The 25,851-nt window shown below is 40.1% G+C and overlaps 1 protein-coding gene across 2 annotated transcripts in view; it reads right to left on the bottom strand.

Annotated features, from left to right (window-relative positions):
• Positions 1–899: 899 nt before the first annotated feature.
• The window catches only part of Gucy1a1 (guanylate cyclase 1 soluble subunit alpha 1), a 54,410-nt gene continuing 29,458 nt past the window's right edge, over positions 900–25,851 (bottom strand). For both annotated transcript variants that reach the window (XM_040752602.1, XM_040752603.1), the window contains exons 3-9: positions 24,577–24,638; positions 21,997–22,055; positions 19,493–20,202; positions 16,868–17,353; positions 11,360–11,503; positions 6,136–6,290; positions 900–3,415 (exon numbers count right to left, since the gene is read on the bottom strand). In XM_040752602.1, coding sequence (XP_040608536.1) covers positions 3,211–3,415; positions 6,136–6,290; positions 11,360–11,503; positions 16,868–17,353; positions 19,493–20,202; positions 21,997–22,055; positions 24,577–24,638 — 1,821 coding nt within the window. In that variant the 3' untranslated portion in view covers positions 900–3,210. The remainder of the gene's footprint in view (positions 3,416–6,135; positions 6,291–11,359; positions 11,504–16,867; positions 17,354–19,492; positions 20,203–21,996; positions 22,056–24,576; positions 24,639–25,851) is intronic.

Here is a 25,851-nt window from a genome sequence, read left to right as displayed (position 1 = left end):
ATGACACTACAAATCCTGGTTGAAAATGACCTGTTGGTGTTTTCTGTGTAATAAAGCAAGCTGAAGTTGTCCTAGTTGTTTGCTTGTTCCTGGACAAGTGAATTGCCCTTCCCCTCATCTCTGCTGAGGAGTTTCTGTTTGCGGGGGAAGATACTAATGACTACCTTCGAAGCCCTCATAGGTAAGGTGTTTTGGTCCCTCCACCCTTCAATTCTCCATGTAACTGTTGAACTCATATAAAGGGTGTTATCACCAAAGCATGTGAGTAGTTGATGTCAAATCAGTTTTACAATTCAATGAAAAGTCAGGAGTTGGAGTAGTTCAGAACAGTGTGACTGTTCCCCCAAAGGTCTGTGTGTTAAAGGTTTCTTCCCCAGCTTGGCACTCTTGGCAGGTAGTGACAATGTTTGCAGATGGGGGCTATCAGTAACTTAAGGCATGTCCTAGGGGGTAATGAGACCCTTCACTTTCCTTTTTCCTCATTTCACTTCCCAGCTACAGCATGAACAGTTGATTACAGTCTTGGGCTTGAACAAATGTCATCAAATTTAGAAGCACTTTATTGACTGCTACCTTGTTCATTCTTCTGGCAAAACACCCAAGATATAACCTGAAATGTTTTCCACTAAGATACAAGCAACTGTTCATGCAGTCACCTGTGCACATGAATATTCATTGTCGTCCATACATTTCCTGAAACTGTCTCTGGAAAACACACATCATCCATCATCCATACCCTTTAAGGTTCAGCATGTTTCTTGTCTCATGGTTCTAACACTGTTGCAAGGGCAGAAGGAAATGGCCTTTCTTTTCTTTTGGTGTAGTTAATGGACCCTCACAAGCAGGTCTGGGGAGCCTATAACACAGCCTGTAACAAAGTTGATCTTGCTCTAGGAAAATCCTTTTTGATAGTATTTTTATTTAGATAAAATTCCAAAGTAATAGAAAAGTTACAGGAATCATATGTGGAGCTTCCATACTTCTTTTAGTTGGATTTTGTACAGTCCCTCCATCTACTCCAGGTGTACACAGGTGAGAGTGATCATATATCATATACACATGAGAGATACATGTAGTTTCTTCCTACTGCTTGGGCTGGAACTCAGGACCACATACATGCTACGCGGTTGCCCTGCCCCTGAGCTATATCTTCACCCATAGAAGACAGTGTAGATTTCTAACTAATGTGCAAGCTTCTGAGTCAGATTATTACTAACATAGCAACTTCCTAAATACACAGGTGATGGCAATGATGCCCGGCTTGATGCTTCTCATTGCCTGCAATTCCTATTATTTTCCTTGTAATGAATTTTAGTTCCAGAGAGAGAAAGCGAGTGTTTAATGAGACACTACCAGCCTTTTAAGAAAGCCACTGGAGTGTTTTAGTCGTACCAGTGGAAAATTAGAGCTAGGCAAGGGATGACTACTACTCCCAATGCCTGGAGACGAGAGGAGGTAGTAATGGAATTTTAAACTGATTTTCTTTTCAAACCCATGCATAAAGAGTAAGAATGCCTATAGTTCTGTTAATGCTGATTCAAAAACTTGACTGTGCATCTTTCTCTTGCTTTAAAGTTGATCTTGCTTTAAAATCATATCCTTGCCAGGCGGTGGTGGCACACACCTTTAATCCCAGCACTCGGGAGGCAGAAGGCAGAGCTCTGTGAGTTCGAGGCCAGCCTGGTCTACAGAGCAAGTTCCAGGACAGGTTCCAAAACAATACAGAGAAACCCTGACTCGAAAAAACAAACAAAAAATCATATCCTTTTAAACAAATTGAACATGGGGACTTATTTGGGGAGAGAGGAAAACTGACATCACGGGGAAAAAAATCTAAGCTCTGTGGTGACAGTCACTAAATAACAGAGCCCTTGCCTAGCTTGTACAAGCCCAATGTTCAATCCCCAGAATCACATAGACATGCACAATGAGAGGAGAGGAAAAGGGAGGAAAAGGGGGAAAAGGAAATTAGTTCAAACTCCAGAAAGAAGTGTTTAGAAATCCTCACAATGAAACCACAGTAAGGTTTTCTACACTGGTATTAGTGGTTTCTTTAGAAAATGCTATTAATATATATTAAGCAGAATAAAACCTCACAAATGTACACCAAATAATCCAAAACTTGATTCTTAATGCATACACATACAATAAAATGGTCAGCAGAAATACATAAACTATCAAAAGAGATAAAAATAAGTCTCACTTTCTATTGTGAGCTAAAACTATTCCCCTTGGATTTCATGGCTCAACATGGCAGTAGAGGATCATCTGGACACACATGTGTGAGAACACTTTACCGCTGTCCCCTACTGCAGGCTCTCTGCATGCAAACTTGAATCACATGTCATGTTGCCTTAATTAAATTAGGATTTTTATTATATTTTAACTCAGGCTGTAAGTCTTTTTATTCAGAAAATTTTGCTATTAGTATGTCTTACATGGATTAATAAGAAGCAATTTTAATTATTGAGTAAAACAGGCTTTATCACATATAGAATCAAAACAAAAATGTATTTGTTTTATGATATATTGTGCTACAGAGGATATTTTTAATGTGAAACATGAAAATATTCTTTGATAATTGCAGTACTATTTTATACCACATTTTATCTAATGTCTAATTGCTTATTTTCTAAAAAAGAAAAAAGAAAAAGTTAAAGAAATAAAGGAAATATATACACACAGAAAGATGTAAACGAAAAGAAGATGCAGGCCTATGGTGTTACATATGCTGCAGCTAAATGAGGAAATCTAATGAGCCCAGAGTTGAAAGTCCAGAAGATCTTACAGAATTAAACACTGTGATTTCTAGAGATTTTAAAGGCAACACTATTACAAACACACTTGAATAACCACAGTGTTGCACTGGGCACAGGCTGTAGGTGAATCCGTTGCTTTATACAGTTGAACTTGACTACAGTTGCCTGGGATATGTACAATGTGCTGGATTTTGAGTGCAGGTAGTGATTATTCTAGAACAAAACTATGTCCCCAAAAAGTCGCTTTTGAGGTTTGTTTGTTTCTTAAATAGAAGAAGGTTGAAGCGCTAAAATGAAACCTTTTTTTATGTCAGGTTAAGTGGGAGGCAGAGGAGCCGAGGAATTTTAGTCCCAGAAATTTTAACACTGCTTTTCATCTTCTGTAATCCTAAAGTCATTTCTGAGGTTCTGCAAGTCCTCAAAGGAGTCAAACACATAAGCATGTGGGTCACTAGTCTATTCCTGATGCTTTGCCTAAGAAGTTGGCGTTTCCATCTTCCACATCTTTCTGCTGGAACCACGGCTTAGAATTAGGTCCTTGATGATGATAAGCATCCAGGAAATGGCAGATGCCAGGCATGTCACTAGGGAAGTTTGGTGGAAGTTCCTCTCTTGATCTTGGGGTAAACACAAAACCAGGACAGTCTTTGAGTAATCTGAAAAAAATTAAAATAAAATGAAAACTTGATGCAGACAGAAACATTTGGCCATTCAGGACAAGAAGACAACAGAAATAATAAATACTGCTACAGTAGTCATATTAGATATGATTAATAAAAGGATTTCCATAAGGCAAAAAACAGTCCCTCACACACACAAAAAAAATGCTACAAATAATTAAAATCATAGAAAATTCTACTTATGCATACATTTGACTCATATTAAAAGGAAAATTAATTTTACAACATTGGGAATTTATGTAGTAATGAAATTCATAGAAATAAAATTACTTAAAGTTTAATAATAGCAAACATATATCATTTTAGTGTGATTGAAAAGGGTTTCCTGTTGGGCAGTGGTAAGCCCAGCACTTGGGAAGCAAAGGTAGGCAGATCCCAGTGAGTTCAAGCCCAGTTTGGTCTACAAAGTGAGTTGAAGGACTGTTGCACAAAGAAGCCCTGTCTTGAAAAACAAACAAACACACAAACAATGAAAAAAGGAAGAAAAGGGCTTCCTTGGCTAAAAACAATGAATTATTGTCCATTCATTCATTAACTATACGAACGCAGCTGAGAAGAAAGCATGGGCAAGAAGTTGTGGGGAAAATCAAAGTGATAAAGGTGATATGAAGATTACTTCTTGAGATATTAGTGCATTATTAAAATTAATTCCATGAAGGTAGGACTCAAATGGGCTCTTTGGTGAGAGGGGCTTGTTGGAGACAGTGCTTCATGTAGCCCAGGTTGGCTTCCAGCCACTATGTACCTGAGGATGGCCTTGTACTTCTGAACCTCCTGACACCATCTTCTGAACACTGGGGTTAGAGGCAAATACAACCACTCTTGGTTTATGCAGTTGTGGAGATTTCACCCCCGGGGAATCAAGCATGCTAGGTAAGCTCATCTCCAGCCCACGAATGAGCTTCAGCTGCACATGTTGGAACTCTACTCACTGTTTGGTGTCTATTTGTATAAAGGGACAAAAATATAAGAGAACAGCAAGAGACTGACTTGGCCATATGGAAGGTTTTATGTTTTCGAAAGGTTAAATTATACAATATTCTTGTGATCTTTAGAGATCTGGGATGCTTTCTGTTATGTTGGGGTTTCCAATAAAGGGCTTTTTTTTTGATAGGACAAAATTTATAGAATAGTAAAAGTCTGTGGGCATAGAATGGCTGTTTATCTTCAGGTTACATAAGGATTAGTGATACCACAACACAGAAAGTCACAGGCTCAAGTTGCCAACTGGATGTATTGGGGCTGAACCTACAGCCTCATTCTAGCTAGATCAGCCCTTCACTACTGAGCTTGGTCTCTCATCTTTTTTATGATATTTATGTGTACTAGCGTTTTGTCTACATGTATAGTACATTGTGTATGTGCCTGGTTGCCCTTGGGGCCAGAAGAATGTGCTGGATCACCTGGAACTGTAGGAAGAAAAGGTAACGAGCTACCTTGTGGGATATGGGTGCTGAATCTGAGTCCTCTGCAAGAGCAACAACTGCCCCCAACTGCTGAGCTATCTCTCCAGAGCCCTCCTGTAAGTTTTCATTTTGACACAGAGTCTCATGAGTTTCCCAGGCTAGCCTTGAACTCACTGTTGTTCAAACTGTCATTGAACTTGATTTCATCCTGCCTCAGCCTCCCAAATAGCTGGAATTTCAGGCCTGTGCCACCGCTCACACTAAGAGCTCCTCTTGATCCTATGTGACACTTGTCCCTGTGTTAAAATGTCACCATTTGCTACAGGTCTTCAAGAACACAAACTGGAATTGTTTAATGTCCTGACAGTTTCCTCTGCTGAACCCCCTTTTGTCCCTATGGTATTGAAGCAGGAGAGTTACCCCTTGTCCTTGGTTGTTGGGACCCTCAAACCCTTGGAAACATCCTGAATTACAGTTACTGCTATTTATTATTTTTTATGAAAACTTTGGGTCCCACCTAGTTTGTGTTAATTAGATGACTCAGAGTGCGGCCACGGGTCCAGAAATATCTTCTAGGTTAGGAGAGGGCTAGGGCAGGGGATTGAAAATGGCATTTTATTAGCCAAGTCCATGGGGCAGTTCATCCTCCCTCAATAACCTTTGACTATGACTCCACTCGTGTGGCAAGAGCCAGTAATACGCCTAGACTGCTGAGGTCAAACAAAGGAAGCCAGCATTTGGACCCAGTCAGGTCTTACCCTATGTGCTTCTTCATTTGGCCAGTCCTGGTTCAGGCAACACTTTCCTGACTCTGACATTCTAGAAGACTAACTTGACAGAGTCAAGGAAGCTCTCATTTCTGTAGTTAGTTAGCCAAAAGTGGTATAGCCCAAACACTCCTGGAGTGTGGCTGGTATCTGATATTAATCAGTTTTGTTGAGCACGGACCCCTATAAAATGCTGTAATTTATATTAACTCTGGGTATCTACTGTTGGAACAGTACTGCAGGACACCAGTTGATGTCAGAATGCCCAATGACATATGGAGAAAATTAATTCACATTTTAAATGGAAAAATTGTGGAAGAAGATGTTTGTTAAGAATGCCACCAGTATCTCCTAAGGATAGTGAAAGCCCTAAAGCATGTTGAAGTAAGAATTCTAAAACTTATTTCACTTCATTTGCCTGTAAGATTTTCAATGCAAGTACAACAGGCATGGAGGACAGATAAAAATGACAACTGTATGAAAGTAAAAACCATGAACTTTAGGTTCTTAATGTAATTAGTACCTGTATGTTGTGGGGCTGACGTTGATTTTCCGTGGAACACTGCAGGATTCAAATTTGTTAGCCAAAGTGACATTGTTTCCAAACAGGCAGTAGCGGGGCATTTTTACTCCAACAACTCCAGCAAAAACTGACCCAGAATGCAGTCCAATTCTCATCTGAAAGCAAAATAAGAGTGTTCCAGTCACTGCAAAGTCACTTCCGACTTGTCAGTATTGTTTGAGTGTCTCGTCCAGATGTTTCTAACCACTGTAACATACTCCTCTCTTCCAGTGAGCCACCCTCTAATGTTCATGCAGAGAGACATTACCAGTGTTCACACCGGGTAAGTCTGCTCCATTGGGTGTTTGGTTTTTTATTTCACCCATCTTTAACATCTGGAATACACCTGTTCTCAGGTCTCTCAGGGTCACTGCAGAAGAATAACAAAGAACCTGGGAGCTGCTCTCACAAAGCTGATCTGCCCTTCAAATGAGAGAAAGACTTCCTTTCTAGACTCTAGCAGGAAATTCTGGAAACAGCAACAGAGAAGGACCACCTGTAGCTCCAGATACTCAGGCAAAAGCAGGATGGTCTGCTGAACTCTGGAGCTTGAGGTCAGCTTGGGCAAGACAGTCAGACTCCAATCTCAAAATAAAAAGGTACAGGATCTAAAACAAAACATTTTGCTTTACTGTAAATTAAGCCAAACACTAGTCCTTTCTTTAAATGACTATCAACTAAGGAGAAAGATTTGTAAAATTGAAGTGGAAATGATAGAGGATAGAGAAAATTGCAGAGTGTCTGGGACCTAGCTCATATAGTTACAATTTATACAGTCTAGCCTGCTCAGGAACCTCAACATGAAACTTAGGCAATATCTAAATAGAAGACATAGTCTGACAGAACTTAGAAATTATGAACGATCAGATGAGCCTTTGGATGAAATATCTTCTCTTTATTTTGAGCCCAAGTCCAGGTTGTCCTTGAAGTGGCTATATAGCCATGGGTAGTCTTGAATATTTGGTTCTCTTGCATCCACCTCCAAATGTTGGAATTGGGATGAAATACTATTAAATGGGCTACTCTAAAAGATCCAGTTCCTCGATGAAGTGAGAGGATGCCCACATTCTTAAGTGGCTGCTACAGAAAGCATGTTATCAGATTGCAAGGACATCTTATTATGCTCATTATATTTAGATTCTATATCTAGCTGGTCATTTGAAAAGTTTAATTAGCTATATGTCTTTTTTTAAAAGGCCAAAGACTCAGTTATCTGAAGTATTGCTTTAATTAAAGGACTCTGTGTGTTTTTAATTTTTAAAATTTATTTATTATTCAGGTGTGGTGGCTCATACCTTTAATTCTAACACGACAGAGGCAGAGGCAGAATCTCTGTGGTTTGAGACATGTCTGATCTACATATTGAGTGCCAGGACATCCAGAGTTGCACAAAGAAATCCTGCCTCAAAAAAGGAAAACAGTGGGGATGGGAGATAGCACAGAAATTTGCGAGGTCCTGGGGCAGCTCTGTAGGGGGGGTTCTCTCCTCCCACCACTGACTGTGAGGACAGCCCTCACCAAGGAAGGTTGCACAGAGTCTTCACATATCTGCTGAGCCACCTTGCCGGCTCAAGTTTTTCTTCAGAGAGCAGCCTCCTGAAGATCTGCTTTCTGTGCCTTTGTTTCCCTCTGCTTATTTCTTCATCTCTAAAACACAGCCATGGATGATTCTGAAAGTCAGAATCTTAGCTGTGTGCGGTACCTAGGGTTTTTCATCTTTAGGAGAGTATGGATTTACACACCTAACAATTGCACAATGTTAAGTCGGCCATACACGCAGCCTTAATATATTAAGGAGTTTGTGTTCTCTTGGGCACACTCTCACTCCAGTTTCCCTATGCCTATTGATGTTTGGACTTTTTAAGAGATAAGTTTACCATAATATTCTATTTTTTATTTCATAAGTAATATATAAGTGCATTCTCCTCACAGACATGGCCGAGGCCTCACACGTTCCTTCCACACAGCTCTCCCTTTCTCCCTTCTCCAGTTCTCAATCTCGCATTTACCCCAAATTCAAGAACAAGAGCTCATCCATAACGTAAGATGAACAACATGCCTGAAGAAATCTTTCCATTGGGAAAAGACAGCAAAATAACTAAAGAAAACGAGAATGTCATCTCTCAGTAACGCTTGAAGGTCGCTTTAAAGTGAAGAAGCCCCCAACTGGAGGATGGCTTTGGTGTTGCCCGTTTCATCTCCAGGGCAGCTAGGCAAGGAGAGTGCCTGAGGTGGGTTTCCCCTCTTTCCTTCCACTTACTGACTTTCACTGTGAAGTCCAACCCTGAGTTCTCTACCCATCGTGCACTCCCAGTTTCCCAGGCCTGAATGGATGAGAACGAGTGAGGAAAGCAGTAAGGAGAAGTGAGTTCATGACTGATACGCACATGTGACTAAACTAGGGAATAGCAGAGCTAGGAAGAAAAACCAACAAACGAGAAAACAAAACAGAAAACCACCAGGGAAACAGCTTTTACTTTTTCATGATGAAGCCAGATGAATCCAAGACTTCACTCCAGACTCCCAAGGAACTTGGCCAGTCTTCAGATGTCCCCCAGATTAAATGAGGCAATGTCTGAATCACAGTGTGCAGTACTTCACACACATTTACATTGCCCTGTCTGCTAAAAGCACTCCACACTCAACCCTGTATTGCTCACTATGAGACTCTAAATACACAGGACTGAAGATGAATTGTCTAATAAGAGACCTATTTAATGTCTCACTTCACAGGTCACTAAGGCTGACCTGTTATTACACAGGTAATTATCTTTTTTTCATATTTTTTACACGTCACTTTCAGTTCCCTCTCCCTCCCCTCTTTCCCCACTCCCTCAATCCTCCCAATCCCTCACTCCCACTCCATCCCCCCTCTGATCCCCAGGGAGGGCAAGGGCCTCTATGAGGGATTTTCAGAGTCTGTCACATCATCCCAGGAAGGGCCTAGGTTCTTCCCCATGTGTCCAGGCTGAGAGAGCATCCCTCCACGTAGTATGGGTTTCCAGAGTCCCTCTATATGCCAGGAATAAATACTGCTCCACTCTCCAAGGTCCCACAGATTGCCAAGGCCTCCTCTCTGTCGCTCAAGTTCAGTGGGAGGGTGTCTGGATCAGTCCCATGCTGGCCCCTCAGTCATCAGTCTGGGGTCCATGTGTTCCCCTTGTTTAGGTCAGCTGCCTCTGTGGGTTTCAGCAGCCTGATCTTGATTCCTTTGGTCAGGTAATTATCTTTAAGGGGACCTAAAAATAATTCTCCTAGTCTCAAATATAAGAAAAACTACATTGAGACAACTAATGAAAACCCTGCTGTTAATCACTTGATATGGATCTGACATATAAAAATAATTTATGTGGCAATCTTGGCCTTATTGCTAATAGTCTAGATATTTTTAATATTTATTGTGATGTTATGAACTCTCTTATCAAAATATTAGAAAAAAGAACATTTATTTCCTAAAAATGCAAGTATAGAAGCTAAATCCTAATGTGAGCTGCTGTGAAGATTTTAAAATACAGCTGCAAGGTATCCCATACCCACGTGCTTCAGATTTGAGTCTGTGTTCCCTCCCCTGAGCAGACAAGTGAGTGCTCCAAATAATGGAATAGGTGGAAATGCCTCCATGTGCCGTGTAAGGTTACATAATAAAAGGTCATGCACCACCTACCAGTCGTTCACTGGGATGTTGGCCTCCATGGTAATATGTATAATTACTCTTAGCCCATCATGCTGGAGCGTATAGTGTGTGAGAAGACAATAGCAGTTGGTACCAGACTTTCTATCACCCTACCCAGCAGGTGGGTAAAGCTGCTGTATTGGAATGGATCGTCTTGTTCATTCAATACTACCCTAACTTTTCCATACACCCCCATCTACCTGGTTATTCTTAGTGAAAGACCCAGGTATTTTGCTCCCAAAACTTGGCAGCCTTGCTCTACCTTATTCAAACGCAGGTAGTACAAAATCAGTGTACAACAAATGGCTGGGGATTTATACTAGTTCATGTTGGGAAGTGTCTGATACAGCAATATATGAGTGAGCTGACAGATGAATTGGAAGATGTTATCAAGGCTTAGACATATGGCTTCTTTTAAGGTTACACAAGGCCAAGGTTAAACTTGTCTTTACTATAGCTTTATTTTTTATATTTTTCTTCTTTGTTGAAATTGGACACCGAAAGTTGAGTAGATAGAATTCTGTATTATTTTGGGGGCTCATTACTGAAAAGTCATCAGTAGGGGAGTGTTCTTTTAAGATTGAGTGGTAAATTTACTATAAGACAACTCCACTCAGGTTTTAATAATCAGCACCTGACATTTTGCTCTTATTTTCTTTTTGGAACAGTACATTATGCTGGATATGTCTCATCTAGAATTCTTACATTGTCACATGCCTAGAGAATACTGTTGGTTCCACAGTCGATATTCTTTCAGTTTTATATTTTTATTAAAACTTTATTATAAAGAACATGCAAATAAAAACATATCAGACACTGAAGTTAACCATTCAAAATCTGCGCACCTCAGTGAACCTCTATAGAGTTAGATCAGCCATTCCATAGCTCATTTTCTAAGGGGATATCCTCTGCTATTGCTGAAAAACAAATACTTCATTTTCTAAATTGCCTGGTACTATCTAGATGGATAAAGCTGGATGGATGCTACACATATGCATTGGGCTGTAGAAAGTCATCCTGCCACGGAGACAGTGTTCCTTGTATTTCTAGCTGTGAGTACTGCTGTGGGAGCTTTGTGATTATCTAGGACATGCTTAGTAGAGAGCCCATTTACCAGTCTCATATCGTGAAACGATAGTGATGTAAGAATTTCTGTACTGCTGGTTCAGTTTCTAGCAGGTGTCAGTTCGTCTTTTAGCTACCAGTACAAGAAGCATCTTTCTGCAAGGATAGTCTTCTGCCAAAGTTGCAGTGTTGTAGGTATGGAATCTGATTCCTAACCATAGGTAAAGCACTGGTTTGCTATGGGTCTTTAGGAGATGATTTTGACAAACCAACTTGCAAATGTCATTTTCACTCATCTCAATTATCTTGTAAGACTATGTAACAGCCTGTGGTGATTTTTCCCCTACCTAAACAAATTAGAGAAGACTTTCCTCTTTAAAACTAAACCCTGGTCAACGCACCAGGTTTTCTGACAACAAACTAGTGTGCAACTTGTTATTGTCTTACCTTGATGGGTTCTCCGTGGGGAGACATGACCTCATTAGAGAGCTCCATCATCTTCAGGGCCATCAGTGCTATCTGGACAGCATGGGTGTCACTCTCTCTGTGCAATCCTCCCGCCACACAGTATGCATCCCCAATGGTCTCCACCTGGATATAATATAATTTGTCAATTACAAATAAGCGCTTGGAAGGTGCCAGCACAGCAGAATCATACAGCAGAAACTTGAGTGTTCTGGCCCTGTGGACAAGTGGGACAGTGTCAGAAGTAACTTTTCATTTCATAAAATGCACAAGGTGCTAACCCCTGCCCAGAGAAGAGTGAACTGAAAGACTTCATGGTCTGTGAAGGCACTATCAGATGGTCTCTATTGTAGACTTGCTACTAAGCACACGTGCAGTTTCCTAAAAAAAAAAAAGGCAACAGTAGAAACTATATAAATTGACTTTTATATAGCAAATGGATTTGCTCATTAGATCTTTTTAGATTTCATTTTTATTCGTTACAGTGTGTGTGTGTGTGTGTGTGTGTGTGTGTGTGTATGTAAGCCATGTGTGATTGGTTGCCTACAGATGCCAGAAGAGGGCATTGGATTCCCTGGAGCTGGAGGTACGTGCAGTTGTGAGATTTTCTTTGTAGATGCTCAGAAATAAACTCATGTCCTCTAGAAGAACAGGAAGAGTGCTCAATGGCTGAGGCATTTCTTCAGCTCATAATTTGAATTTCTAGTAAATTTTGATAGTGAGATCAATTTCTATCATAAAACTACATTTTGCATGAAATTACCCTCCACCAACAATGTCATATGAACACAATAAAAAAGTATAATGTAAAACTGAGACACCAGTAGCCATAAAAACAAAAGAGAAAGAGCTTTTCTAAAGGATTTTTGGGAATTTCAGCAATTATTAAGGGCACTCATGTATATCAACTACAAAGGATGGATTAAAAACCAAGTTTTCAAGATGGGAAATAAAAACAACCATGCTTGCAAAGCTATTGGAAAACAAGCTGTTGTTTAAATTTGAACTATGCTTAGCATTATCATTGTCCTTTCCATAAGCAACTTTTCTGTCTGTGAGTAGCTACAGAGAGCTAAATATTAATTGTTTTAAATACATATATAATTCTTCTATTCCCAGTGGTTGGACTTTTCCTGCCCTTACGTTCTGTTATTCTTACCTACACAGTCCATTATAAATTACAAAAGTAAGAAGAGAGCAAAGGGAAGGAGGGACAAGCATGAACTACTTCAAATAATTTCCATTATCAATGGAAGAGCTACTGTACTTGGACACCTCCAGAGTTGTTCTGAACTAGTTTTTGCTGAAGTGTGACTCTATCTATCTTCTCATTGTTCCTCTTTCTCCAGTCACTGAAGTTCCATTGTCACTCAACTATACTAAGCACAGTCTCTCTTATTCTTCATTTACCTAGAACAAGCAGCAGATACCTGTTTATCATTAATGTTCTTAAAACATTACCTTATTAGAAACATCTGTTTTAAACCTTGTGCAGAGCTATGATCTTTTACCATCTTCAGTTCTTCTACTTCTTAATCAGCTCTGTTTCTTCCAAAAAAAATCCATCAACCGAAATTGTATATATAGTTATCCCTTCTTCTCTACTATACTAGAATGTAAAGACACTAGTATGTCCGTTGCATTATTTGTATCACTTACACCCAGTAATGCATGAACAGGCAACAATACCTTGCTTTTCCTCACTCAGAAACAGGGAGCAATACTTGCTCCTTATGGGTGTTCAAGAGGAACGCTCTTCCTAATGCAAACCCTATCATCGCGTCCCAACACAACAGTTAGGAGGAGTATTACTCCCCACTTGTACTTTCAGGTGCCTATTCCCTCTGCTGTCATCACATTTTGTGCCTACTAGAATAGTTAGGTATCCAACACATCAGATAGAAAGTGGACATTTGTAATTTCTCCTCTACTTCCCACGTGTGACCTTATCTCAGCCTGGGACAACAGTATTTATTGTCCACTCAAGAAAGCAAATATTGGATAATAAACAATATTATGCTGAGATAATATAGGAACAGGGAAATAATACTTAAAAGACTGAACTGCAAAAAGAAAATGAAATCACATAATTATCTCCTGTAACAAAAGCAGTTGACTATTCTTTAGAGTCATTTTAACTTACAGTTCATGCAATGACGATTTTATACATAAAAGCCAGTATCAGGAATGAATTACCACTTTTTGTGTTGTTGGCTAATGGAGGTCCCATAGACCATTTTGTTAGCATTCAGGCATCTATACTGGCCTTTCCTTGAGGTTCTGACAGGATATGCATGCCTTCTGCTGTAGTCAATAAGAGAACCACCTGTGCACATTCACTATGTTCCCTTTTAAAATGGTCCTGTCTACCTCCCATCTTTTTCTCGCTCTCTTGCTCTTCTTCTCTGCCTGTCTCTCTGTCTCTCCTTCTTTCTCTGTCTCTGTCTCTCTGTCTTGTCTGTCTGTCTCTCTCTTCTGCTGCTCCTGTCTCCAGAGGCCAGTCTCCCATCTCCCTTCCCATATTTTCCCATTCATTTTCCCCCAATAAAAACCCCATCCACCTAAGCTCTGTTGTGTTGTATTTTTCTCTTGTGCACCACTTTTTAAAATTACAACACCCTTAAAAATACAATCTATTGCCAATGCTGTGGATTACTCTCCAGAACTTGGCAGTAAGCTCTTATTGCTGAAGACATTGCATATTTGGGGCATAAAAAAAGAACAATTTAATTGATAGTCAACTGGAAACTTCAACCATAATGACTCACTTTCATAGTGCTAGTGCTAGAGGGTTGTCTGAGAAGAGGGTTATTTGAGAAGAAAAGTAATAATCTAACCCAACTGTGAACACTATGAGCTACATTAATGACATGCCTGGCAAGATATAGCCACCGATGGCATGAATGTTAAGGCAGTAGCCAATCACGTTAAGAAATTTTATTTAAAGCTCATTCCATAAGATGTAACCTGTATTTGATAAGGTAAAGGAAACCAGAAGCTGGTGACTAGAGAGGTCGTGAGCTATATGTGAAAACCTACTGTTATACTGTTAAATGGATGTAGCATCAAAATGATTTGTAATGATGTGTGACTACGCCCGCCAATCAGTACATCTCTGTAATCGACAGAGAATCTTCTTCTTGCAATAGATGGAAACTAACATTGAGACTCACAACTGGTCAATACGTAGAGAACAACAAATTTGGGAATGCTTGACCCAAAATGCAATGTCTGTATCACATCCCTCCCCTCAAGGTTTGGGATCAACTTTTCAGAGGGGACAGAAACATTGTTAAAACAGAGGTAGAAGATGACTTCAAAGAAACTGTTTTACACACACAGCAGAGCAGATGCACATATGAACTCACAGTGATTGCAACAGCATGCATAAGTCCTGTGAAAATTGTCAACACAAAATCCCATCATGGTGGAAGCGGGTAGGAATGGAGTTTCAGCCCCAGTCGAGAAGGAGGTTTTGGCATTTGATTACTGCTGGGAGGGGAAGAGTCAGTTTTGTTTAATTACTTGACACCTGGTATATTAAGCACACTCCATGGCAGGCCCCATTTCCAGGGGTAGTTGGCCAACACCAACTAGACTTGGCGGGTTTTAACTAAGAGAACATGAAGTTGAGTAGGTAGACAGGTAGGAGGGGTTCAGAGAGGGAAATGAATATGGTCAAAATATAATGCATGAAACTCTTACAACTGTTTTAAAAAACAGACCCTTCATAATCTGTTTTCAGCCATTTCCAAGTAGAATCAGAGATGAGGAAAGAGAAAAATGAGGACTGGGGGAGCAGTGACTAGTGGTGTGCTGTCTGGCTCCTCTGAATCCAGTCAGTCAAGGAACTTTGTGGAAGCCTGTCCTTTTCTTGGAGGGGATATAACTCAGAAATCCTTGGTAGAACCCTTGCAACTAAAAGCAGGGGGTGACAAGTACTTTTGCAGTGCTCACAGCAGTCTGTGGAGGAAAAAGGATGTGCTTCTCTCAGTTCTGAGTGAGGGAGCCATTCTCCATGGAGAACTTAGCTAGAAATCAACAGTGAATTCCACAAGAGGCCATGAAATGTAACTGAACCAATGCCAATTATCTTATCTGTAATTATACAAGGTCCTCTTCTCCACCCTCCCCCAAGAAAATCACAACTCCCTGGGAGATTTCCCGTAAGGAATTTCACAAGATGCTGCTAGCATCTCCTCAGAAACAAGGCGGGGTCTATGTATTCCCATAAACAATATTTGCTTCCTCCCAGTAGTGTATTTCTTTTGTGTCAGGCTGAACTCTGGAGTTACCAACCACTGAGACAAGCTAAACAGATGACTTGAGTCACACAGAAGAATGTTTCATTCTTACTGCCACTGTCTAAAGCGAGGCAAAAGAATTCAAACCACTAAAACCTTTTCATCAAACAAAACAGGCAGAACCTGAAATTTCATTTTTCTCCCCTTTTATAATATTTCAAGAAATGACATATTTGGCATCCAGAATATAATAGTGTTCTTGGGTCCCCATATCTAGAGAGACACTTAAGTGGTCCCTGACACCTCTTGAATAATCCCAGAACCTGAGCCAAAACACATAGCATCTACAAAATATTCATGACAGTTCTGTTCACAAAGGATATGGGACATTATTCATGGATATGAGTGCTGGGCAGGGCTATTGCTTTGGCTGCTTTAGAATTGTGAAATCACTTTCTCCATTAAGAAAAGCAAGAAGAGGGGCTGGAGAGATGGCTCAGAGGTTAAGAGCACTGTCTGCTCTTCCAGAGGTCCTGAGTTCAATTCCCAGCAACCACATGATGGCTCACAACCATCTACAATTCAATCGGGTGCCCTCTTCTGGCCTGCAGACATACATGGAGGCAAAATGTTGTATTCATAATAAATAAATAAATTAAAAAAAAGAAAAGCAAGAAGAGTAGAGGGCAGAATCTGCATGTGGGGCCCTTTGAGTGTATCTGCCTTTAATGAAGATGCACTAAACATCTTAAGTAGCTGATTTTGATTTGCTCACTGCCTATGAAAAGTATCAAGCAAGCTGTGCATTGAATTAACCTATTTTAGGACAATTTGTATAAACCTTTTGTTGCTTTATTTTTAAAGATACAAAGGCTAAAGTTTCCCTCACTGAGTCATACATGTAATTAGCTCTTGTTTAACTCAGTTTCCATAGTTAAGTGGCTGGTCCATGGATGGCTAATACCTAGCTTTTCACCATGAGAACCATCCATTCAACCTAATCTCTCTCCACTCGATGCTCATTTTTAGAAGACAATGTGGCAAACATCTCCGGAACAATTAGTTCTTACTGAACTATTTCTGGCTGGAGAACACCCATCTAATTAATGTACAATACCTGACCCACAGATATATACCCAAATGCAGAAAACTATTCATCAGCATTGAGGTTCACTCAGGTGCTAGGCACTGTGCCTTTCCAAGGTGACTTCTACCAGCTAAACCGTCTTTGTCCTACTTCCCCTACCTTGTAGACATCCAGTTCTCCACACTGCTGGTCAAAGCGGGTGTACAGAGCATTTAGCATGGTGATGACCTGTAGGGGTGAGCACTGAGAGCAGATGGCAGTGAACCCTACAATATCTGAGAAGAGCATGGTGACATTACTGAACTTCTTGGCTTGCACAATTTGTCCTTGCCACAGCTGCTGAGCAACCTCACTGGGAAAGATAGAGCACAGAAGGTCCACTGTCTTCTTCTTCTCTTCCTCCAGGGCTTGGTGGGCATGCTCCAGGGTGGCCTTCAGCTTGCCAAGCCTCTTCTTGAGGCCATCTTGAGCCCTTGCCTGTTCCCCTATTAAGACAACATCCCTCAGGGCATTATGGATTGGGATGTCAGACAGATAGAGCCCTCGTCCTGTGAAATCTTCCAATCTGTCCACACAGGGTGATCCCAGGAACAAGATGGCATTGGATTCAACAATGTAGATCATTTGGCCTTTGAGATCCATAACCTACAAAGCAAAGGAGAAGCAATTACAGTGTGTTAGCCACGTTCCCCAAACCATTTGGAAACAAGAGGGGCAGTAGATACCAGCATAGTCTGGTTTCCAATTTGCTACAGAAGAAGAATATGATTTTTAACCAGTTCAGTTTTCTGTCAGTTCTAAAATTCATGCAAGCATTTGAAGAATATATTAGAATATACTATACAATCATTATGAGATGATGTAAGCAATGAGAAAGTCGTCTTGCTCTGAGACCCTGTGAAAAGGTACACTGGTGCTATTGTTGCTGGATCATTAGATTCTTCTGATATTCTTAAGAAGTTAATCTGGAGTTACAGTTCTCACATAATATGGTGCCTATTAAAACCTAGTTTCTGTTCATCCTGAACTTCCCCCTCATTCTCTTTCTCACTACAGATTTTTCTTTCTTTCTTTCTTTTTTTTTTTTTTTTTTTTTTTTGGTCTTCTATTTTAGCAAGCTTCTCTTCTGCCATGAGTTACATGTTCCATCTGGCAAGCCCTGAAGCTAAAATGTCTCTAAATATGTATCTGAGCATTTCTTTCTTTTCTGTCCTGATATAGATAAAAAAAACATCTTTTGGAAGTGATTATTTCTACAGGAATTTCAGCCTAAGATATTTTACAAGACCCATGGTAATGCCTATGTTTCAGTTTTGCCCTCAGCTCCTAACAAAGGCTATTTTCCCAAACACACAGAAAATTACAACTCAGCCTATAATCACAATGTACCCAGAGGGCCTTGCAAGAGGTAGGGCTTCAAAGAATTGTCGTGGACCTCAAAATTAACTTGTATACATATAGACAAGCACACATATGGGTGTTTACACTGTATCAGAGTCCAAGCAACCAAGTGCTCATCAGTGAGAGACTGGAAAAATAAAATAAAACATAATCATATAGTACAATAATCCACAGCTTCCAAAATGTAGAGATAGACCAATGCCCAACAACAGCGATGGATGACCAAATTCTGTCCTTCAGTGACAAAAGTAGTTGTAGAGATTTACTGTTGCTGCTATAAGCAAGTATGCATATATCGCTTCTCTTGTATTATATATATATATATATATATATATATACATAAGCTAGCAATACAGCTGTTTTCATTTTGAGGAACACTCAGTGTGTCTGGGAGGTAATGTTCCTAAGGCCACTCCTTATCTAAGTGTGTGATGCTTCCAGGCAGTTAGTAGACTTTTGCTCCTGAGAGTAAATGATTGTCAGTATTCTTTACCTTGAGAGCATGCCCTCCCTTAAACACACATTGGATAGCAATTAATCAAGCTACTTATTTTTCCATGTATTTATGTATTGATTAAAATTCATTTACTCATTTCTTGCAGTACGCCACTTTGTTCTTACAGAGTGATATTTTTATTACTCAAACCAAGTGAGCTATTTGATAACAAACATAAGTAAATTTTCATGTGAGCACTTCTAACTTGGTTGTAAAGTTCTCCACTGTGATTTTATATTTGTTTGTTTACTTGTCCTTAAATGTCTCTACATTTACTTTTATGTGCATGTATAGGTATGTATGTGAGGGCATACACATGTCACAGCACATGAAGAGGTCTAGGGACAACTTGTAGGAGCTGTGGCTTCCTTCCAACGCATAGTTCCAGAACTCGTATTCAAGCTTGGTGGCAAGCACCTTTAGTCACTGAGCCATCTTGCTCCAAACCTTGTTTTGTGATAGGGTGTCATTCACCTTGAGCTAGCCTTGAATTGTATATATAATCAAAGACGGCCATGAACTCCCCTCCCTCTATCTCCTGAACGATGGAATTAGATACACGTGATATAAACCAGTCCAGTTTTATCGAATGCTTGAGGTCAAACCCCAGCCCTCCCTGCAGGTCAGGCAAGAGCTCTACAGATGAGAGATACACACCCATACCATCACTGGGATTTAAAGAGGCAAACTGCAGTCAATAAATATTTGTAATGAGTGAAGTAGACAAGAAAAATGAACATAGGAAGAAGTTTGCTTGCTAAAATTATTTTAGAATTTTAGACAGATGTGTTACCAAAAATAGCATGCGCTCATTTGTTTTGTGGTTTGTTTCCCTTAAATATTAAACAGCTTGTTCTATTTTGAATAAAATACTGCGTTTTCCTTACCCTTGATGATTTCTTCACAGAGTTATCCCATCTCCTCACTCGTATGACAAACTGCATGTTCAACATTGTCATGATGCCACTAAATGTCTGGTTGATTTTGGGAGTCAGAATTTCAAAGAACTCTTCAAAGTTCGGTTTCCCTTGGAAGTCCCTCTTGTTCACCAGCCTTCTGATGCCATTACCCAGCTGCAGGATGGCCAGGTCTCGGTCGAGCATGAAGTGGAACGGGAAGGTCTTGCAGAAGAGCGAAACCGGGATCACAAGCGAGGACTGGGGCTTGCCTGGGGACAGAGAAGGCTTGGTGCTCTTGACTTGGACAGAGTAAAGCAAATAGGGCTGATTCACAAATTCGGTGCAGTCACTTCTGAAGCAAGGAGGCATCAGAGACACCTCTACATGGCTTTCGTACAATATGCGAGCGGCCGCTTTAATGATACCGGGGAGAAGCAGGGCAGTGGTTCTCTTAGGGAAAAAGTAGTAAACATTTAGGAAGTCATGGTCCTTGTCCAGGCACAAGATGGAGGCGTCTTCCAGTCGCCCCCTCTTCTCTGCCTCTTGGCAGTGGCTGCTCTGCTTCAGGAGCGTGCTGAAGCTGTTGAGAAAGTCCTTCAGTGTGCCGCCCACCACGCCCAGGATGTGTTCATCTTCCTCATAACAGATCTTGAACAGCTCCTCACCCAAAGAGTCTTTGAGCGCCTCTACGGGGACTCCTGCAAGCACACAACACGGTAGGCTATCAAGCATGTCAGCTCAGAACTCAGAACCGGCGGCTGCTGCTACCAAACACAACTGCCCTTGATTTGTGGTTAACTTCTTTTGCTATCTTCTGAGTCCCAACTCAAATCAAATGCTCACACTCAACTTATCAACATAGATAACATTTTAGAATTCTGGTAAGTCTGATTAACCATCTTCAAACTTTGTTTCAACCCAAGAATGACTAAGTGAGTAGAATGCACTATTTTTATCTCTCTTCACTATTGAATAACTAGAGCTCTAGGGCATTTCAGAGGAATCTTATCTGTCTTTCTCTTAACCACACAACATGAGTCTTCATGAAGTTCCAGAGAGGCCGCAACAGTGCAAGAGTTACACCTGAAATTAATTTAACACATGAAACTGTTATGTCTGGAAATGATTTCAGGTTGTTATTTGACGTTCCCTAAGTGAATATGTGCATGAATTACAGTACTCACCTTTAGCTTCTTCTCAGCCTTCTTTCTTATCTCCATACACAGGGTACCGCATTTTTTATTATTTCTTTTATTTTTGAGATAATAAAACAATTGCATCACTTCCCACTTCACCCCAGATCCTCCCATACACCCTGCCCTGTTCTGTTTCAAATTCATGACCTCTTATTTGCATTAATTGTTGCGTGCACATACATATCTATGCATACAAATATATTTCTAAACAATGACAGCTCAGTCTGTATAATGTTATTCGAATGCATGTTTCAGGGCTGAATATTTGGACATGATGATGGTTGGTGTGCTCTTCCCCCAGGAAGACTACTTCTACACTGAGGATTCCTCAGTTTTCTATAGTTCTTTATGGAGGGTTGAGACCTTATGGACTTTTCTCCATCCACTTTGGCAGGCCCATTACTGATGTCCTTATTCAGCTCGTGTTTGGGCAGTCATGTTGGTGAGACTTTATGTGTGCTGCTTCTTATATTACTAGGAGATACAATCTTACAGCAAGCTTCCTGGTCCTTTGACTCTTCCAATCTTTCTGGCCTCTGTTCTACAATGTTCCCTTAGCTTTAGATATGGAAATGTTTTGTAGATATGTCCATTGACACTGGACTCCACAACTGTACATTTTGATTAGTTGTGGCTTTTTTGCAATTGGTTTCCATCTGCTGCACAGAAGTTTCATACATTTTTCTCTTGTAAAGTAGAAAGCAATGCTACCCTCTTTGAGGAATATTGTGACCTGTGGGAATTATTTTAGAAGTGTCTATCTCCCAAGAATGGCTCAGTATAAAGTAGTCCTTGCTAACATTGTATTTGTAAAAGCATGCTTTTGTAAGCCTGTAACCTTCTGGATTTTCACACTCATATTCTGAAAGGACTCTCCAGCAGTTGCTCATTTATCTTTTGTCTGGTGCTAATTATCAATGTGGGAACTCTGCCAGACTATTTTCCCATGATGACTTCCAACCATTTAAAATACTCTTTAATTTGCCTTGTTGAGCAGAATTTTTCGTATGCAAACGAGGGAGGCATAGTTTGATTTAAGACCAAAGCCTGTGAATCAGCTTCCCACAGAGGCTTATCTACTTCTCCGTAAATAAACAGTATAGAAGGAGGAAATGTTTCAGGACACAAAAGCAAATAATATAGGAAGGGTTATTCTGTATTAACACACACAGAGTTCCAAGACTTCGTGCTGGGAGCCACTAAGAAATAAATACAAATATGATGAGAGAAATATTAGTTATTTTGGAATGTGATTTGCTTCCTAATTTCATATACTTAAGCAGTTTTATTTATTACCTGATGCAATTGCTTGTTCTGCAATTATTTTTTCAAGGTCTTCTTTTTCTGAGGATTTCCTGTAAATAATTAAGTATCTTAAATTATAAACTGATAAATGATTGCTGCAAATTCAGATTATATACAACATATAGATAACAAGGTGAGATAATCATCTTTCAGAAGCAAATCTTGACTTGCTATATACAAAGCAAGCAGTGACCTGAATAGCTCAAAACACTCTTGGGAAAACCCCAAAGTATACATAGTATGGAGTGTCTCATAATCCCTCATGGAGCACATTTGTCTCTGTGATTCTCTTTACACAGGCCATTGAGAAAGAGAATTTATCGTGGCACATAACCAGGAGTGGGTAACAGTCCAGCAGAGGATGGCAAGCCAAGGTTAAATGGTAGAAGAGCTCCCTTGCATATGGAGGGCCTGGCTTCCACCCCTAGCATCAAAATAAAGAAAGAAAAATATGCTATTAAGTTCTCAAGGGGTCAATCATGTAACCAAGAAAAATAGAATCTATCCACAATGGATTTCGCTGTTGATTCTGAAGCTAAAATATAAAATAGAGGAGTCATTGACACTGAGATTAGGAATTTTTATTATTATCTCTGACATTATTCCTCCAAATTTTATGCCTGGTCATACATACAAATTAGTTACAGATCTGTTTGTTTCATCAATCATTGCATTCTACACAAAGGAAGCTTAAAACAATGACAGCACATATGGCCATCAAAAGGAGGCTGAGATAATTCCAACTGGGCAACTCTTTTTTTAATGGCATTTACTTATCTTATTTACCAGCTGATTAGCTATAATGGTTTGTCTTTCCTTCGGATTTTAAGTTCTTTTTCTGTACTCTTTTTTTTTTTGTATTTTATTTTTTGTAGTCATGGCTAAAATCAGCATCTTTTGCTTTTTTCTATAGTTCCTAAGATAATTACATTTCTAACATTTCTGTGCTTAAGATTAACCCTTTTGCATGATCACTGATGCTTAGCAATATATAATGTCATTGTCTTCATGTATCAACCAGACAACTTTGTGAGATAAGTTTGCCTAGTTGCTTTTTGAAAACTTCTCATTATAGTGACTGATTATGGCCAGATTTTCCAAACTATTCAATTACTGTAAGAGCATTTAGAAATTTATTTAATTGCAAGGTTCAACTTGCCATTAGCTGAGCCAATTTTAAGTGCAGGCATATTTCTCTATTTTAAACAACCTTTACATAAAACATGGTATAATTTAAGAAGTTTTAGAGGGCGATATGGTCCAGAGCACCACATTGTTTCCTAGAAATTGATGCTTATAAGTATGTAAAGTTAAGTGGAAATATTTTATTTAAATGGATCAAGGATCATAATATAACATTATGCTGGATTTGGATGTGGAGACCCACAAACCCTTTGTTAGCTAATCCACTACCATACCAAATACTTACTTTCTTTTTCTTCATTTAAGCAGATTTTTCCCTAAGTATGAGTGAGCCTCCTCAGTCTAATCCTGCCATTTCCTGACCCTCATGCTGCCAGATAAGAGCAGAGTATAGTGTTGTCATTCCAAACAGCATTCAGTGACCTCTAAACTAAATATCACTTGCTTTAGCAAACACAGCTGACAGAAAGACTTGTGAGTGGCCAGTAAACCCATTCATCACACACACACACACACACACACACACACACACACACACATACACACACACACACACACACACACACACCAGTTATCAGTTCATCCACATCTAGTGAGAGAAGGGGGAGGGGAGCTGCCTCAAGAGAGGTCCCAGTGACTCTAGTAGATAAGAACTGGGAACTGGCCTTTGTCCCTTCCTTCAAGGATAGTGCCCTGCTTAATACATTATCTGCGTTTTGTTTGTAAGTCCTGGGAATAAGCTGCATGAAACAGGGTCGGGATGTGTTCATCTGCTGGCAAACCAAGGATAACATAAACAGTAATGTGGGGCGCCACCAAGCCAGTGAGGGACAGAAGCACACAGAGGATGCCCAAGTATTAAAGAAAGCCCAGGGTGCCAGAGCCGCTCCACACACCAGCAGGCAGGAGGGAAAATCCTACCGCACCAACAAGGTCCTCATCGTGGGTGAGGCATAGGCATTCTTTTTTCCTTAAGAATAGATTTCCAAGTGAAATGAGTGTTGTGGACTTTTGTATAGGGTGTACCGCAGCAAACAGGTCTCCATCCAGCAGCAGGGACTTTTCAGAGCACAAAAGCCTGAGAATAAATCTCAAACAAGCTGGCTGCCAACGATTTGCTCAGAGAGTCCCGGTAGCGCAGCAAGATTGACCTGAGGCTATCTTATCAGCCTGCCTGGGAATTGTGGGTAGAGGCAGAGGCGCCTCTGGGATGCTTGTCAGGTCTGTCCTATAAACAAAGCTTCTGTCAGACACAGATTCACACTCTCCTGGGCGGTTCATGCCTCCCTCTTGGCTGAAGGAGCTGCCTGCCTGAAGTCTAACTGCAGCTACTCAGCAGGAAAATCCAGCCCAGACAATCCATAGAGTCGGCTGCATGCTTATGGGAAGAGGCACATGGAGGTGTTTATAGATTGTGGTATCATTTACCTGTCTTCTTTAATTTTATGCTTTGCCAGTGTTCTCTGAAGTGCAAGGTTCAGCCGCTCAAACTGGAAATAAAAAGAAAGAATTGCAGCAGTTTCTTAGGGTTTCTCTTAAGGGAATAGTAACTTTTACTCGATGGTGAGTGTGGTTTTTGACTTGTTGGGAACTGAGACTTCTTTCCCACATGTTTTTTAATCCTGGGAAGAATCATGAGTTCAGACTATTTTGTATTTGGCTTCAGGGAGGTCCCTGGGCTTCACCCATGGCCCTAAGTCTCACAGAGAGTCAAGCATAGTCTGACCCCAAATACAAAATGTCAAGGCCTCTGCAGTGCACGAATTCATACCACCTCTTCCTCTGGGCCAAGAAGTCTCCCTGGACACACATACTGCCAACATTTCAACTGCAGGGCTCAGGCCAGACACACGCTGTTACCTTCCTCCACAATATCCCATCCCAGCTCAGCAAGGACTACAGTGCCTTTCCCCACATACTCTACTCTCATTTCAGAATTCTTCTCAAAATGCCTGTAGTTATCTCTGCTTCCTTCTTAACCCTCAAGTTAATCTGTCACCAGAATTGGTTGTTTCTAGAGTCATGTGCCTGTCATATCTATACTGATTTCCATGTTTCGAAGTAATGATCATCACCAAATATTGGTACTTTTACTCCCTTGTATTGATTTCCAAGAGTTGATGAGTTTTGTTTCTGTTTGTTTGTTTGTTTTTGTTTTTTTGATGAATCATACGTAAGCAATGTCCACCATAAGCATCTTTTTTGAATCTCTTTTAATGTTTCTTTATTCCTACTTGACAAACAAAAGGGGGACCCTTGGTGAGAAATGTTCAGTTCATATCCTGTATGAAAATTGCACATGTCTACGCATGATCTCTGATTCTTATTTTCAGTTTGCACAGAGGAAAGTCAAGAACTTTCTGGATATGATCCAAACTGGGAAATTCCTTTTGCCTTAATCTATTTATATCTCTCCTCATAGAGTTTCCACTAGTCACAGAAGGCAATGCAGAAAAAAAAAGTAGCCACAGTTTTTCCAAAAGGACATGGAGTTTTAAATATGTAGATCAAGCTTGGAAAAATACATACAAAAATTATTCAAACAAATGTAAGCACTAAAAAGAAATTCAAAGCGAATTTAATTTATAGGATAAAGCACATTTTTGGTGGTTTAGGAATAGAGAATGGGGACATATCTGTGACAGGATGAAGAAAAACAGGTAGATGTGCCAAAAGGTAGACTCTGGGTATGTCCTGTTGACT

The sequence above is a fragment of the Mesocricetus auratus genome, unplaced genomic scaffold, assembly GCF_017639785.1.
Source record: "Mesocricetus auratus isolate SY011 unplaced genomic scaffold, BCM_Maur_2.0 Super-Scaffold_100009, whole genome shotgun sequence".
In the NCBI taxonomy this organism is placed as follows: Eukaryota; Metazoa; Chordata; class Mammalia; order Rodentia; family Cricetidae; genus Mesocricetus; species Mesocricetus auratus.
Note: the sequence above shows the minus strand (reverse complement) of the source record. Positions and strands in the feature narration are given on the sequence as shown.